At 36.4% G+C, this 12,051-nt stretch overlaps 1 protein-coding gene across 2 annotated transcripts in view; it reads left to right on the top strand.

The window, feature by feature from the left end:
- sv2bb (synaptic vesicle glycoprotein 2Bb) overlaps window positions 1-12,051 on the top strand; it is a 59,268-nt gene that overhangs the window by 38,539 nt on the left and 8,678 nt on the right. For both annotated transcript variants that reach the window (XM_055192564.2, XM_055192563.2), the window contains 3 exons: window positions 7,917-8,097; window positions 10,436-10,587; window positions 10,701-10,834. In XM_055192564.2, coding sequence (XP_055048539.2) covers window positions 7,917-8,097; window positions 10,436-10,587; window positions 10,701-10,834 — 467 coding nt within the window. The remainder of the gene's footprint in view (window positions 1-7,916; window positions 8,098-10,435; window positions 10,588-10,700; window positions 10,835-12,051) is intronic.

The raw sequence follows: 12,051 nt of genomic DNA, 5'->3' as shown, positions 1-12,051 counted from the left end.
GAGTGTCATGTGTGTTGCTTGCGTTTTCAAAATATGTGTTTGTTGCGTCATGTGAACCATGTGCATCACATGTTTCGTCAAAATAAGTGCCTGCTGCACACGCGTCAAAACCGTTTATGATAAAAGAGACGCTTACATTCACAAAATACATGCTAGACACTCACTTAACAGTAAACTCTGATTACGCATGAGATTATGTGAGTATCTGCCAAACGCCAGCCTCTCTTTTATCATAAACCCTTAACGTGCGTCTGCAGCAAGCACTTATTTTGACAAGACACGTGATGCACACAGGATCACTCGACGCACAGAACACATATTTTGAAATGACGAACCACACACATGATGGGCTACATACATGTTGTGTGAGCTTTCATCGTGCGCCCTCGAAAAAGTATTCACCGACCGCCACTGAAAGTAATCCTTTGATACTGTCTGGACTTTTACAATTTACTCTTTTTCATTACAAAAAAGCTACCTGGCAAAATCGTCTGAATTAAATGCCATACTTGGATGCTGTTTCACATGCACATTGATGAAAAGTTTCAGTCTAATTAATTCTGGTTATTTTGTGAATTAAGACAGTCTTGAGTATTGGCATCCAGTCAATATTAGCCAGCTGGTACTCAGGAATATCATCAATTAGGACTGTTCTCAAATTAGCTAATGGCACACTCCATAACTGAGATGCGTTACATTCATTTACATTTGCTTAGGGAAGCAGTCAGGGAAAACTGACTTGTGATTCCCTAAGCTAAAACTGACTAAAGTCAAACTAAATCCGGAGATGAAAAACTAAAAGAGTCAATGCAGAAATGAGATGATTTATAAATCACTCACTGACAGACAATATACTGGGTATATTAGAGATTTGGGACAGAAAACTGTACTGCAGTTTGTCACTGTCTTTACTGAAATAATGACTGAGGTTATTTCAATTACATCAGGCGACAAAACACAAATTAAAAACTAATTCTGATGACGGAGTATTTCTAAACAACCTTTTGATTAATACAGCTATTTAATTTGGAGTCTGAAAAAGTGACCTTGAAATATTTTTGCTGTCAATTGCCTGAGTTAGGCCTCAATTCCAGAGGTCTTTTTGATAAATCTACTTTATAATTCCTATTACAGACAACATGCAGCCAGACTAGGTACACTCCACTTTTTTGAAAATATGCTCATTTACCAGCTCCTCTAGAGTTAAACATTTAATTGGAATCCATTCAGCCGATCTCCGGGTCTGGTGGTAGCACTTTTAGCATAGTTTAGCATAATCCATTGAATCTGATTAGCATTAGCATTAGCATCGCGCTCAAAAATAACCAAAGAGTTTCGATATTTTTCCTATTTAAAACTTGACTCTTCTGTAGTTACATTGTGTACAAAGACCGACAGAAAATAAAAAATTGCGATTTTCTAGTCAGATATGGCTAGGAACTATACTCTCCTTCTGGCGTAATAATCAAGGACTTTACTGCCGTAACCTGACTGCAGGAGGCGCAATGATATTACGCAGTGCCTGAAAATAGTCCCCTGCTATTGAAAGTTACCAAGGGGACATTTTCAGACGCTGTGTAATATCATTGCCGTTATGAAATTGATCATTGGATCGATCCCAGGGTGGGGACCTAGTAACATTGCCAGGATCAGTTCCGGAACCTGTCTTGTGTATAGGAACAGTGCCGTCAGGGGTGTGTTGTACTGTAGTAATGACTCGTGTGATGTCAAAATTAAATTATACCTTCAGAAAAAAGTCACAAAAATGGTCCCTAGCTGTCACTGGGGCTATATTCTTGAATATGTTCCATTTAGGTACATATATGTATACTTTTGGTACCGATATTGAGGCACTAATATGAACTCTTTAGGTGCGAAGTTGTACTTTTTTAAAAGGGTACTGCCCCCGTGACACCTAGGTACCCTTTTTTGATGAATTTTCTAACAGTGTACATTACATATCACACCCTGAAGTTACGTGTCTATAAGTATAGTGCACATGACGCAATTTTCGTCATCAGAAGAGTGCGCGCATACTGTATGTGCACCGCTGGATTTTTGAAACCCTGCATACGTTGTACATGTACTTCACACATGCACCTACATGAGAATGTAATAAAGCCCTGTCCCAAATGGCACACTTATGGACTTCCTCAGAGTCCACACTTTGATGACATCATGTAGTGCAGACCGTAGAGACCCTTCACGCGGGTCCACGAGGGCACACCGGAGTCGTATTTTGGGACAGCCTCGAGTGTCACGCTGGAAAGAGGAAGAGAAGTTGCCCATAAGTGTGAACTCCTCCTATCCGTCGTCTGATTGATCTGATTGCTCTTTCGCAAGGACTTCTGGGTTGGTAAAGTGTTCGAAGCCTGCTGCAGTGCGGGCTTCGCCGAAGACTGCGCTGATGAGCACACTTCGGAGCACCCGCAATTTAAGGCCACGAGAACGAAAATGCACAGGAAGTGCCAGCCCAGTCTCACGAAATTTCGTGCTATAGTCACGTAACTTTTTTATTCTTTTTTCGTGATATTGTCACGAATTTCCGAGTTTTTTTCGTGATCGTATCACAAATTTCTGTTTATGTGTCATTGTCATGTATTGGTTACTCAAATGTTTTGTCAAACCAAAGCTAACCCTAAACCGAAGCGACAATGGTTTGAAAATAGGAAAAAGCAGTTGAGTAACCAATATGTGAAAATGACACGTAAACAGAAATTCGTTATACAATCACGAATAAACGCGGAAATTCGTGATAATATCACGAAATAGAATCAAAAAGTTACGTGACTATATAACGAAATTTCGTGAGACTGGGTAGCAGGTGTGCCATTTGTGACAGTGCCTAAGTAGCTCAGGCGATGCATTGCATTTTGTCGCAATGCGCATGCGTCAAACGTCTTTGTACATGTATATTACAAGGCGTACAAGGCTGTGCATTCGACCGCATGCGTACAGTCGCATACATGTAAAAAACTAACTATACTCTGGGTTTTTACAAGATCTTTATTGGATGTGTGATCACTGGCAGTGTGAATGAACCAAAATCAAACGATCCCGGGACAAATCCCAGGACACATTATCAGTGTACTTTCCGGAATCGCTGTGTCAAAAGGGTATTAAAAACATTTGCTTATCTTGTTGTGTACCATGAAAGTACCAAACGTGACCATTTTAATGCATCCCTTTGTGGTTAAATGATATTGATGTGTGTGCACAAGTGGGTTGCAAGAAGGTAAAAACTGTTGTGAGCATCAGGGAATGAGTGAGCACTTTCTATCCTGCGCAGCCGTCGCAGAGAAAAACTGAGTCAGCAGCTGCCCGGCAGATCGATGGCTTTGCTCCTGACCTTGCGCTGATACATTATCCTAGACCCACGTAGACGTCTCACTGCAATAAACATCGGGTTATATTCATTTCTCAATGCTCCGTCACTACCTTTACAGTGTACCTTGTGCTGATCAGGAACTTAACTTAAAAAAACGAAGATAGATAGAAGTTCAAAATGTGTAAAGCTAGAAGTATAGTTCAGTTTTTACGCATATGCAAGGGTCCACAGTACGCATGATGTAAATTTTGGCATCACAATAGTAAAAATAGTAACTGTGAATTTTGCTTTGCAAGGCTGTGTGTTCAAATGTGCATGTTTTTTTTGTATTTGAAGAGTTTCGTTGCAAAACGAGATAAATCCATTTTTTAACATTTTTGTCAAAACATGTTTATTATTATGTTATCATGTTATTATTTTGTTTTATGGTGCTACTTAGCTGTATTTTTTAAGTTATGAAGGTTTAAATCAAAACAAACCAACTGCAGTTGCATTGAAATTAATTGGAATGCACAACCAAAAAAACTAGATTTCTGAACAATTAAAAAAACGATGGTTATCTCATTTTGCAACGAAACTCTTCATTTGTTAATAAAATTGGTTCATGCTTTTATTAAAAAAATAACATTTAGAATGTATTAATCTTGGTTAATGTATTTTACATATAGACAGTATTAATGAACTAAAAAGCATATTTATACATTTACCAAGGCAAATACTGTAAATACTAAGCAAATATTTTGGTCATTGTTAGTTTTTGGTACTGAATAAAATACAAATTGCTTAAATTTAGCTTCTCACTAAATTGGCACAACCCTAAAAATTGTTAATCTGCTATACCCTTTAACTCTTTACTATAAAAATAGCATTATGTCAAACAAATGGGTCGGTGAAGCACACACAAAACATCTGCTATGCTTGTCAACGGCAATGTTTTTAAAGCACCAAAGAGCTACAACGCTTTAATTTTTGGAAATCAACCAAAAAATCCCAAATGCCTTTCCATATTACTATAAATAATTTTAACATCCCAAAAAAAACAGATTAATAATTTTTATGCAATTCTGAATAACGATACAAAATGAATGACAGGGTCTAAGCATTCAGACCCTCATTTTGGATCAGAAACAGTCACGACTGTGTGACTCGCTGGATTAAGGCTGACCAATGGAAAGCTGGGATGGTTGTCATGCTGAGCAGTGGGGGATAACGTTAGCGCAGTTCCATATGCTGCCGTGTTCTCAACAAACCACACGACCATCTGTACTTCATGCCAGACGATCAATGTCTGTCAATGCAACCCTGTAGATCAAATATAACGATGCTTAGTTTAAGAAACACAAAGTAGATGTGTAAACATGCATGGACCTAAATCCAAATGCAGAAAAGATTTTAAGTGTAACCGTATGCAGTACCCACCAGGCCACATTTAAGGCAAAAAGTATGAGACTGTGTATACTAATATAGTAACACTGATATATGTTTCAGAATAGACCATGAGCAGATTCATTTTCTTTATACACTTTCTCTGCAGGCAGCTGGGAGTCCTACTTTAAAATCACTTTAATATCCCTAAATCTTTCATAAATGAACCAAAGGGGAATATCTGTAAAACTTGAATGACTGAACTAGGCTATTTATGTGTGTGCAGAGATGACTTTCGTGAAATTTAGTTTGTTAAAATTGCCACTTTGTAGGTGTGAGCAAAATTGTGTCGTTTCTGGGTGTCATTTTAAATGCAAATGAGCAGATCTCTGCACTAAATGGCAATGCCGTCGTTGGATAGTGCAGATTTTTTTATTAATGCTTAATACTTTTTACATATAAAACAGAATGAACAGGAAATAAAACAATGAAATCACAAACATTATACATGTGAAGTTTCACAAATAAAATAAGGGAAAAGATAAACAAATACAATAAGAAAAGTAAACAAATAAATAAAATATAAAAAGTTGACAAAGGCATAGGAAAACATCATGCATTAGTGGTATTACAGAAAAAATCTTAAATTGTTCTTGTTTTTAACAGATTTAAAATGTGGAAATATAGGCTACAATAATTTTTGTTTGTGAATTAATTTTTTTCCAAAATAAATAAATAAATATAACAATGTAATTAATTGGCATATTAGTTGTGGCTTCATAGTAACAAATTATTTATTTAGATAGATTAAGGGGCGGTATTATCCCCTTCTGACATCACAGTGGGAACCAAATTTCAATTACCTATTTTTTTACATGCTTGCAGAGAATGGTTTACCAAAACGTAGTTACTGGGTTGATCTTTTTCACATTTTCTAGGTTGATAGAATCACTGAAGACCCAATTATAGCACTTAAACATGGAAAAGTCAGATATTCATGTCCCCTTTAAAAGCTGTTAACATTTAAAACAATTTAAGTCAGGAGTTTTTAAACTTTTTGATGGCAGGGACCCCCACATATGATGAACCATTATGGAGGTACCCCTTTTCTTAAATATATATCTATATTTTTATAAAGAAACATTTAAACAGTTTTAGATCAATAGTTATGAAATTATAAAGACAGCAATTTTTTTACAAACTTAATATTTTTTGTCGACAATTTTTCTTTGTCTATTCTCTTTTAACATTTTCTGGTGGACCCCTGGAACAAATAATAAAAAGCACCTTAAATTATTCATTTTTAAAAAGATCGAATTAAACCAACAAAAAATAAAATAAAAAATAATAAATAAAGACAATAACATTTTATCACTTTAATCTTTTTTAATAATTTCCGCTGATGTCTAAGTGTAGCAATTTCTGAAAATGTTTTGAAGTCAAATTTTGCTAGGCTTATAATTTGTCACTTTTTTTAAAAGCATTATAATAGCTGCTTTGACTCTGTAAAATTGTCGCAATTTCTTTAATTTCATTGACGTAAAATTTTGAATGGTTGTTAAATAAAGGCTTATTTAAAGCCTTTTTAACAACTGCTAATCTACTGGAATATTATTAAAGTGCTTTCTTTGTCATTTTAAGACTCCTGAAAGGTTCATATTGCCTGTCAGTTTTTCTTCTGTTCTTCTAAAATGAGCACCCTAGTACATTCACTAAAAGTGTTATGAGTCACACACCTGTAAATCCTGCAATAGCCCCTGAACACCCATTGACAGCCATTACTGACCACAGGACCGCAAACCCTTTTATTGCAATCACTTAACCTTACAGCTGCTCGTTTGATGTTCTTATTCTTTATTTCTGGAACTGTGTTTTACCTTCAATTGGTTCTGACCATTTCTGAACTTGCAGTCGTAAATACTTTCATGTAATTTAAAAAACTCACATGCACGGTCAATGTCTGTTTAATTGCATTCGAGAAAAATGCTTTAAAGTGAACAGTACATTCATTTGTCGCGTGTCAGAATATTTCTTGCAACCTAACAAGAAAACAAGGTAATGTCTGCCCTCTAGAGGCACTGGAATAGTATGTCTATCTTGCTCTCTTGTCTGTCTCTCCTAACCATTCTCATCAATTGTGTAAAAATAGCACTTGCAATCATTTAATGCATAAAAGTCAAATTTTGCATGTATATGATAATTTTGCATGCATATAGGCCAGTCCTTCCCATTTACCGAGTACCGCCATCTTTTCGTGTCATTTTATGAATAGGTTTCTTAATATCTTTCTATTTTTAAACCATTATCGCTTGGGGCTGGGTTTAGATTTGGGATTTGGTTTAGGTAAGATGTCTGAAATGTAACAGAAAGTCATTCTAACCCCAACCCCAGGGCCAAAAAAATGTAGAAACCAATACATAAAATGACACTAAAAGATGTGTGGTATTAAGTGAAATAAAAGGACTGCATGCAAAATTTGACTTTTGCATTGCACGACTTTTCACAAGGCCTGCTATTCATGTAACACAGTCTCACCCCATGTCGTCAATATTTGACGACACTTGACCATTCGTCAATATGTGACGCGGAGGGTATACCTTTCGCGTAATTTTTTGACGAACTGGGGACTTCAATACTATTACGTCCGTTGCATTCTCTTCTCCTATTTTCTTACCATTTTCGCGTCGGTTTAGGGTTAGATTACGCAAAATTAAACAGTGTACGCGAAATTAAACAGTGTACGCGAAATTAAACAGTTGTCACCTGCCGTTGGGGTTAGAAACAGTTGTCACCTGGCGTTGGGGTTAGAGTTAGGTTTGGGTAGGGATGTCATTATGTAAATCTAACCCTAAACCGACGCGAAAATGGTAAGAAAATAGGAGAAGAGAATGCAACGGACGTAATAGTATTGAAGTCCCCAGTTCGTCAAAAAATGACGCGAAAGGTATACCCTCCGCGTCACATATTGACGAATGGTCAAGTGTCGTCGGGTGAGACTGGGTTGATTCATACGCAATTCATGAGAATGGGTTTGCCACTCATGCAGTCCAAAAGACAAACCAGGGGCTCCAAACATAAAAAATATATTTTCTATTTAACACAGTGGTCCACAGAGCGTATACTTACTGTAAAATACTTCTATCCATCAAAGAGATTTTAGTTTACCACATCATTCATAGCTTTATTTGTGTATGTGTCATTCAATCTCACGTTTCTCCTTCAGGTCTGATAGTGTTCCTGGGAATGATGCTGGGAGCTTTTATATGGGGCGGCCTGGCTGACAAAGTGGGCAGACGGAAATGTCTGATTATCGTCCTGGCCATGAACTGCATCTCTGCTTTCTTCTCTTCATTCGCGCAGGGATACGGATTCTTCCTCTTCTTCAGGCTATTCTCGGGCATTGGGTGAGCTGGGGAGAGAAACTGTCTTTTGAAATCAACTTTAGGACTTTTAAAAAAACATCAAGCAGTGAAAGTCACACTTAGTAACACGTAAATACATAGAAAATGTGCAGAAAATAAATGTTCATGACCTCACACAAAGCTCCTTTATAGCATCAAGATCAGTTATGGCCGAGAGAGAGAGAGAGAGAGAGAGAGAGAGAGAGAGAGAGAGAGAGAGAGAGAGAGAGAGAGAGAGAGAGAGAGAGAGAGAGAGAGAACATTGTTTTTGTGTGTATAATCTTAATGCTCAGTTCAGATTTTTTGCTGAAATGTGTGTGAAGTGTTTTGCTGATGTGTGAACCGGAAATGGCCCTGAAGTGACCCGCATGCACAGAAGGTGGTGTGACATCATCTTCCCGTATGCAATGATCTAATATAATGTTACACATCAGATATTTTTCCCAGTTAACCAAACATTTACTTAAGACATGACATAGCTTATATCTGTGTGAATTTTTGTCAAAACAGATATTTTTAAAACTGTAATTCTGTATGTGTATATATCGCGCTCACTCGCGCATCTGTGTGGAAGCTTCAGATCTGTTAGTTAGCACGAGGAAGATTGTTTTCGCATTTAGGACGGTACACCTCGCAGAAAACGTACAAATAAAGATAATTTAAGATGTTTAATGACTATTCAGAGCATTGGGGTCACTAGACGAGGGCTTACTTATTTTTATAAAAAACTCAATTTCGACCAAAACTGAAATTTATACTTTTTTTTGCCTGTTGTTAAAAATGAAACTGAGAGCATTCTGACTAATTTTGCCAAGACGGGTCACAAATAAGCTTTCCATTGATGTATGGTTTGTTAGGATATAACAATATTTGGCCAAGATTTGAAAATCAGAGGGTGCAAAAATCTAAATATTGAAAAAATCATCTTTAAAGGTGCAGTGTGTAAATTTTAGCAGCATCTAGTGGTGAGATGCTGGTGAATTGCAACCAATGGCTCAGGCCACTGCTTACCCCTCATTTTTTAATTACATAGAGAAGCTACGGTAGCCACCACCGGACAAACATGTCATTGGGGACAACTTGGTAAAAAAATGTCCATTAAGGGTTTCTGTAGAAACATGGTGGCACAAAATGGCGACTTCCGTGTAAGGGGACCCTCAGTGTATGTAGATAAAAACGTCTCGTTCTGAGGTAATAAACACACAACGGTTCATTATGAAAGGCCTTTATACACCACTGATAATATAGTTTTGTATATTATTTAGCATTTCTGAGACCCTTCTAAAAATTACACACTGCACCTTTAATACATCTAAAAATGAAAATTCTGTCATGATTTTTTCATTCTCATGTTGTTCTAAATCTGTATGAATTTCTTTTTTCTGATGAACACAAAAGAGGATATTTTGATAAATGATGGTAAGCACACAACTGATTGTAACCATTGACTTCCATAGTAGGAAAACAAATATTATGGAAATATTGTGATAAATGACGAAGAAGATATTTTGATCATATTATTTTTTTCATCAGTTGTGTGCTAACCATCATTTATCAAAATATCTTCTTTTGTTTTCATCAGAAAAAAGAAATTCATACAGTTTTAGGATAAAAAAGACAGAATTTTCATTTTTGGGTGAACCATCACTTTAAACGAAGTCCTTAGCAACACATATTACTAATGATAAATACATTTTGGTATATTTAAATGTACAAAATATCTTCATGGATCATGATCTTTACTTAATATCCTAATGATAATAAAAAAAAACGATAATTTTGACCCCTACAATGCATTGTTGCCTATTGCTACAAATACAGTATACCCATGCGACTTATGATTAGTTTTGTGTTCCAGTGTCACATATGCTTGGCAATATTGTTAGTACATGAAATCATGCCAATAAAGTACCTTAAATTCAATATTGAAAAATAAAAATATATATATACAGTATTTGCCTTGAAGAATAGAGAAGACAAAAGGTTTGCTGTCCACCTTGAAAGTTGTATATTCGCCCTGAAAATATCACATTCTGTCTAATTAAATATGAAGTCTGTGTGTATATAAGTAATGTTGAGACTCTCTCCCTCAACACAACAATGCAATTTAATCCGATAGAGTCAGGATGGTGATTACAGTACTGATTTAAGAGCTCTTAGTCTATTTGGCACATCATAGGTCACTTTAAAATACTTTTCTCCTGTGGCTATTTACTAAGCTTTTATGCATCACAGTGCATTATTGAAAAGAATGATATGCCACATAACAAATAAGCCAACATAATAAAAACATTGTACACTCTCTATGTTTCAAAAGCATCCGTTCCTGTGTTTTTTTAAGGATCGGGGGCTCCGTCCCAATCGTGTACTCGTACTTTTCTGAGTTCCTGCAGATGGATAAGAGAGGGGAACATCTCAGCTGGCTCTGCATGTTCTGGATGATGGGGGGCATCTATGCGTCCTTCACCGCTTGGGGAATCATCCCTAGATATGGTATATATACAAAATTTACCTTAGAAATGTTACACATACAGCACAAATCCAAACATCAAGGAATGCATGGTTTTGTTTATTATTTACTACTATAGCATTGTTTTGTATTTTAGGCTGGGGTTTCAGTATGGGCACAGAGTTTCAGTTTCACAGCTGGAGGGTGTTTGTGTTGGTCTGTGCTCTCCCAGCAATAGCATCTTTGATCGGACTGATGTTCATGCCAGAGAGTCCCCGGTTTCTGCTGGAGGTATGTAACCAAATTTCTGCTATATCAGTAGAGGGGTGCTTAGCCAAAACCATAAACTGTATAAAACATGGACGTATGACGTCAAGTTTCTAAAGAGCATTATTTAAGCCAAAAGTGGGCGGAGCCGGTCGTCGCCATCTTGGCGAACACGTTACTGCGGGTCACTCCCGGATAACCGAAAATTGCCAAATAGGCGGAATGTGGGTGGAGCTGAGCGGACACTCACTCAAGTGGCTTCTAGGCTTAAAGGGGACATTTCACAAGACTTTTTTAAGATGTAAAATATATCTTTGGTGTCCTCAGAGTACATATGTAGATAATTTATTACAGCATGTTAAAATTGGCACTTTGTAGGTGTATTATCCCTTTCTGACATCACAGGGGGAGCCATATTTCAATTACCTATGTTTTCACCTGCTTGCAGAGAATGGTTTACACAAGCTAAGTTACTAGGTTGATCTTTTTTTACATTTTAATGGTTGAGAGACCAATTATAACACTTGAACATGGAAAAAGTCAGTAAGTCACTTCCATGTTGGCTTCATCAGAGAGATCAGAAGGTTGCTCCTCGGGCAAAACACAGTAGCTACATTTTGTTAATACCATTTGGAAATTAATTCAAATAAAATTCTGATTACCAAGTATGTTTACGTATAATCACTATTATATACTACTTTCTTTTTTATGTAGGTTCCTCTAATAAAACTCTTTACTTCAGTTTTTCATTCATCCTCTACAGACAGTTTTTGAGTCACTCTTTTTTGTATAAATATAGCAAACTGTATTTATAAACGTGCACACAGTGTTGGGGGTAACGCATTACAAGTAACGTGCATTACATAATAATATTAATTATGTAATAATAAAAATATTACTTTTCTGAAGTAACGATTAAAGTAACACATTACTTTTTAAATGTATACATTAATTATTGAGTTACTTTTTCAAAAAAGTAATGCAAGTTACTTTTTTTGTTTAATTAATTCGATAAAAAAAATTATGTACTGAATTAAACTAAACGTTGTCACATTATGCACTCTATGCGTACATGCCTGTGTGGGAACCGTTTGAGTCAGAAACTGAGATGGCAGGCCAGAGCTCGACATTTTTGTGATGAAATACACAATTTCTAAATGCAGAACTTTTCAGTCATAAAAAACACCTGCAAGGCCTGAAAGAGATCAAGCATCAGCCAAGAAAAAGTAACGCAAAAGTAA

This window comes from Misgurnus anguillicaudatus, chromosome 6, assembly GCF_027580225.2.
Source record: "Misgurnus anguillicaudatus chromosome 6, ASM2758022v2, whole genome shotgun sequence".
Taxonomy (NCBI): Eukaryota; Metazoa; Chordata; class Actinopteri; order Cypriniformes; family Cobitidae; genus Misgurnus; species Misgurnus anguillicaudatus.
Note: the sequence above shows the minus strand (reverse complement) of the source record. Positions and strands in the feature narration are given on the sequence as shown.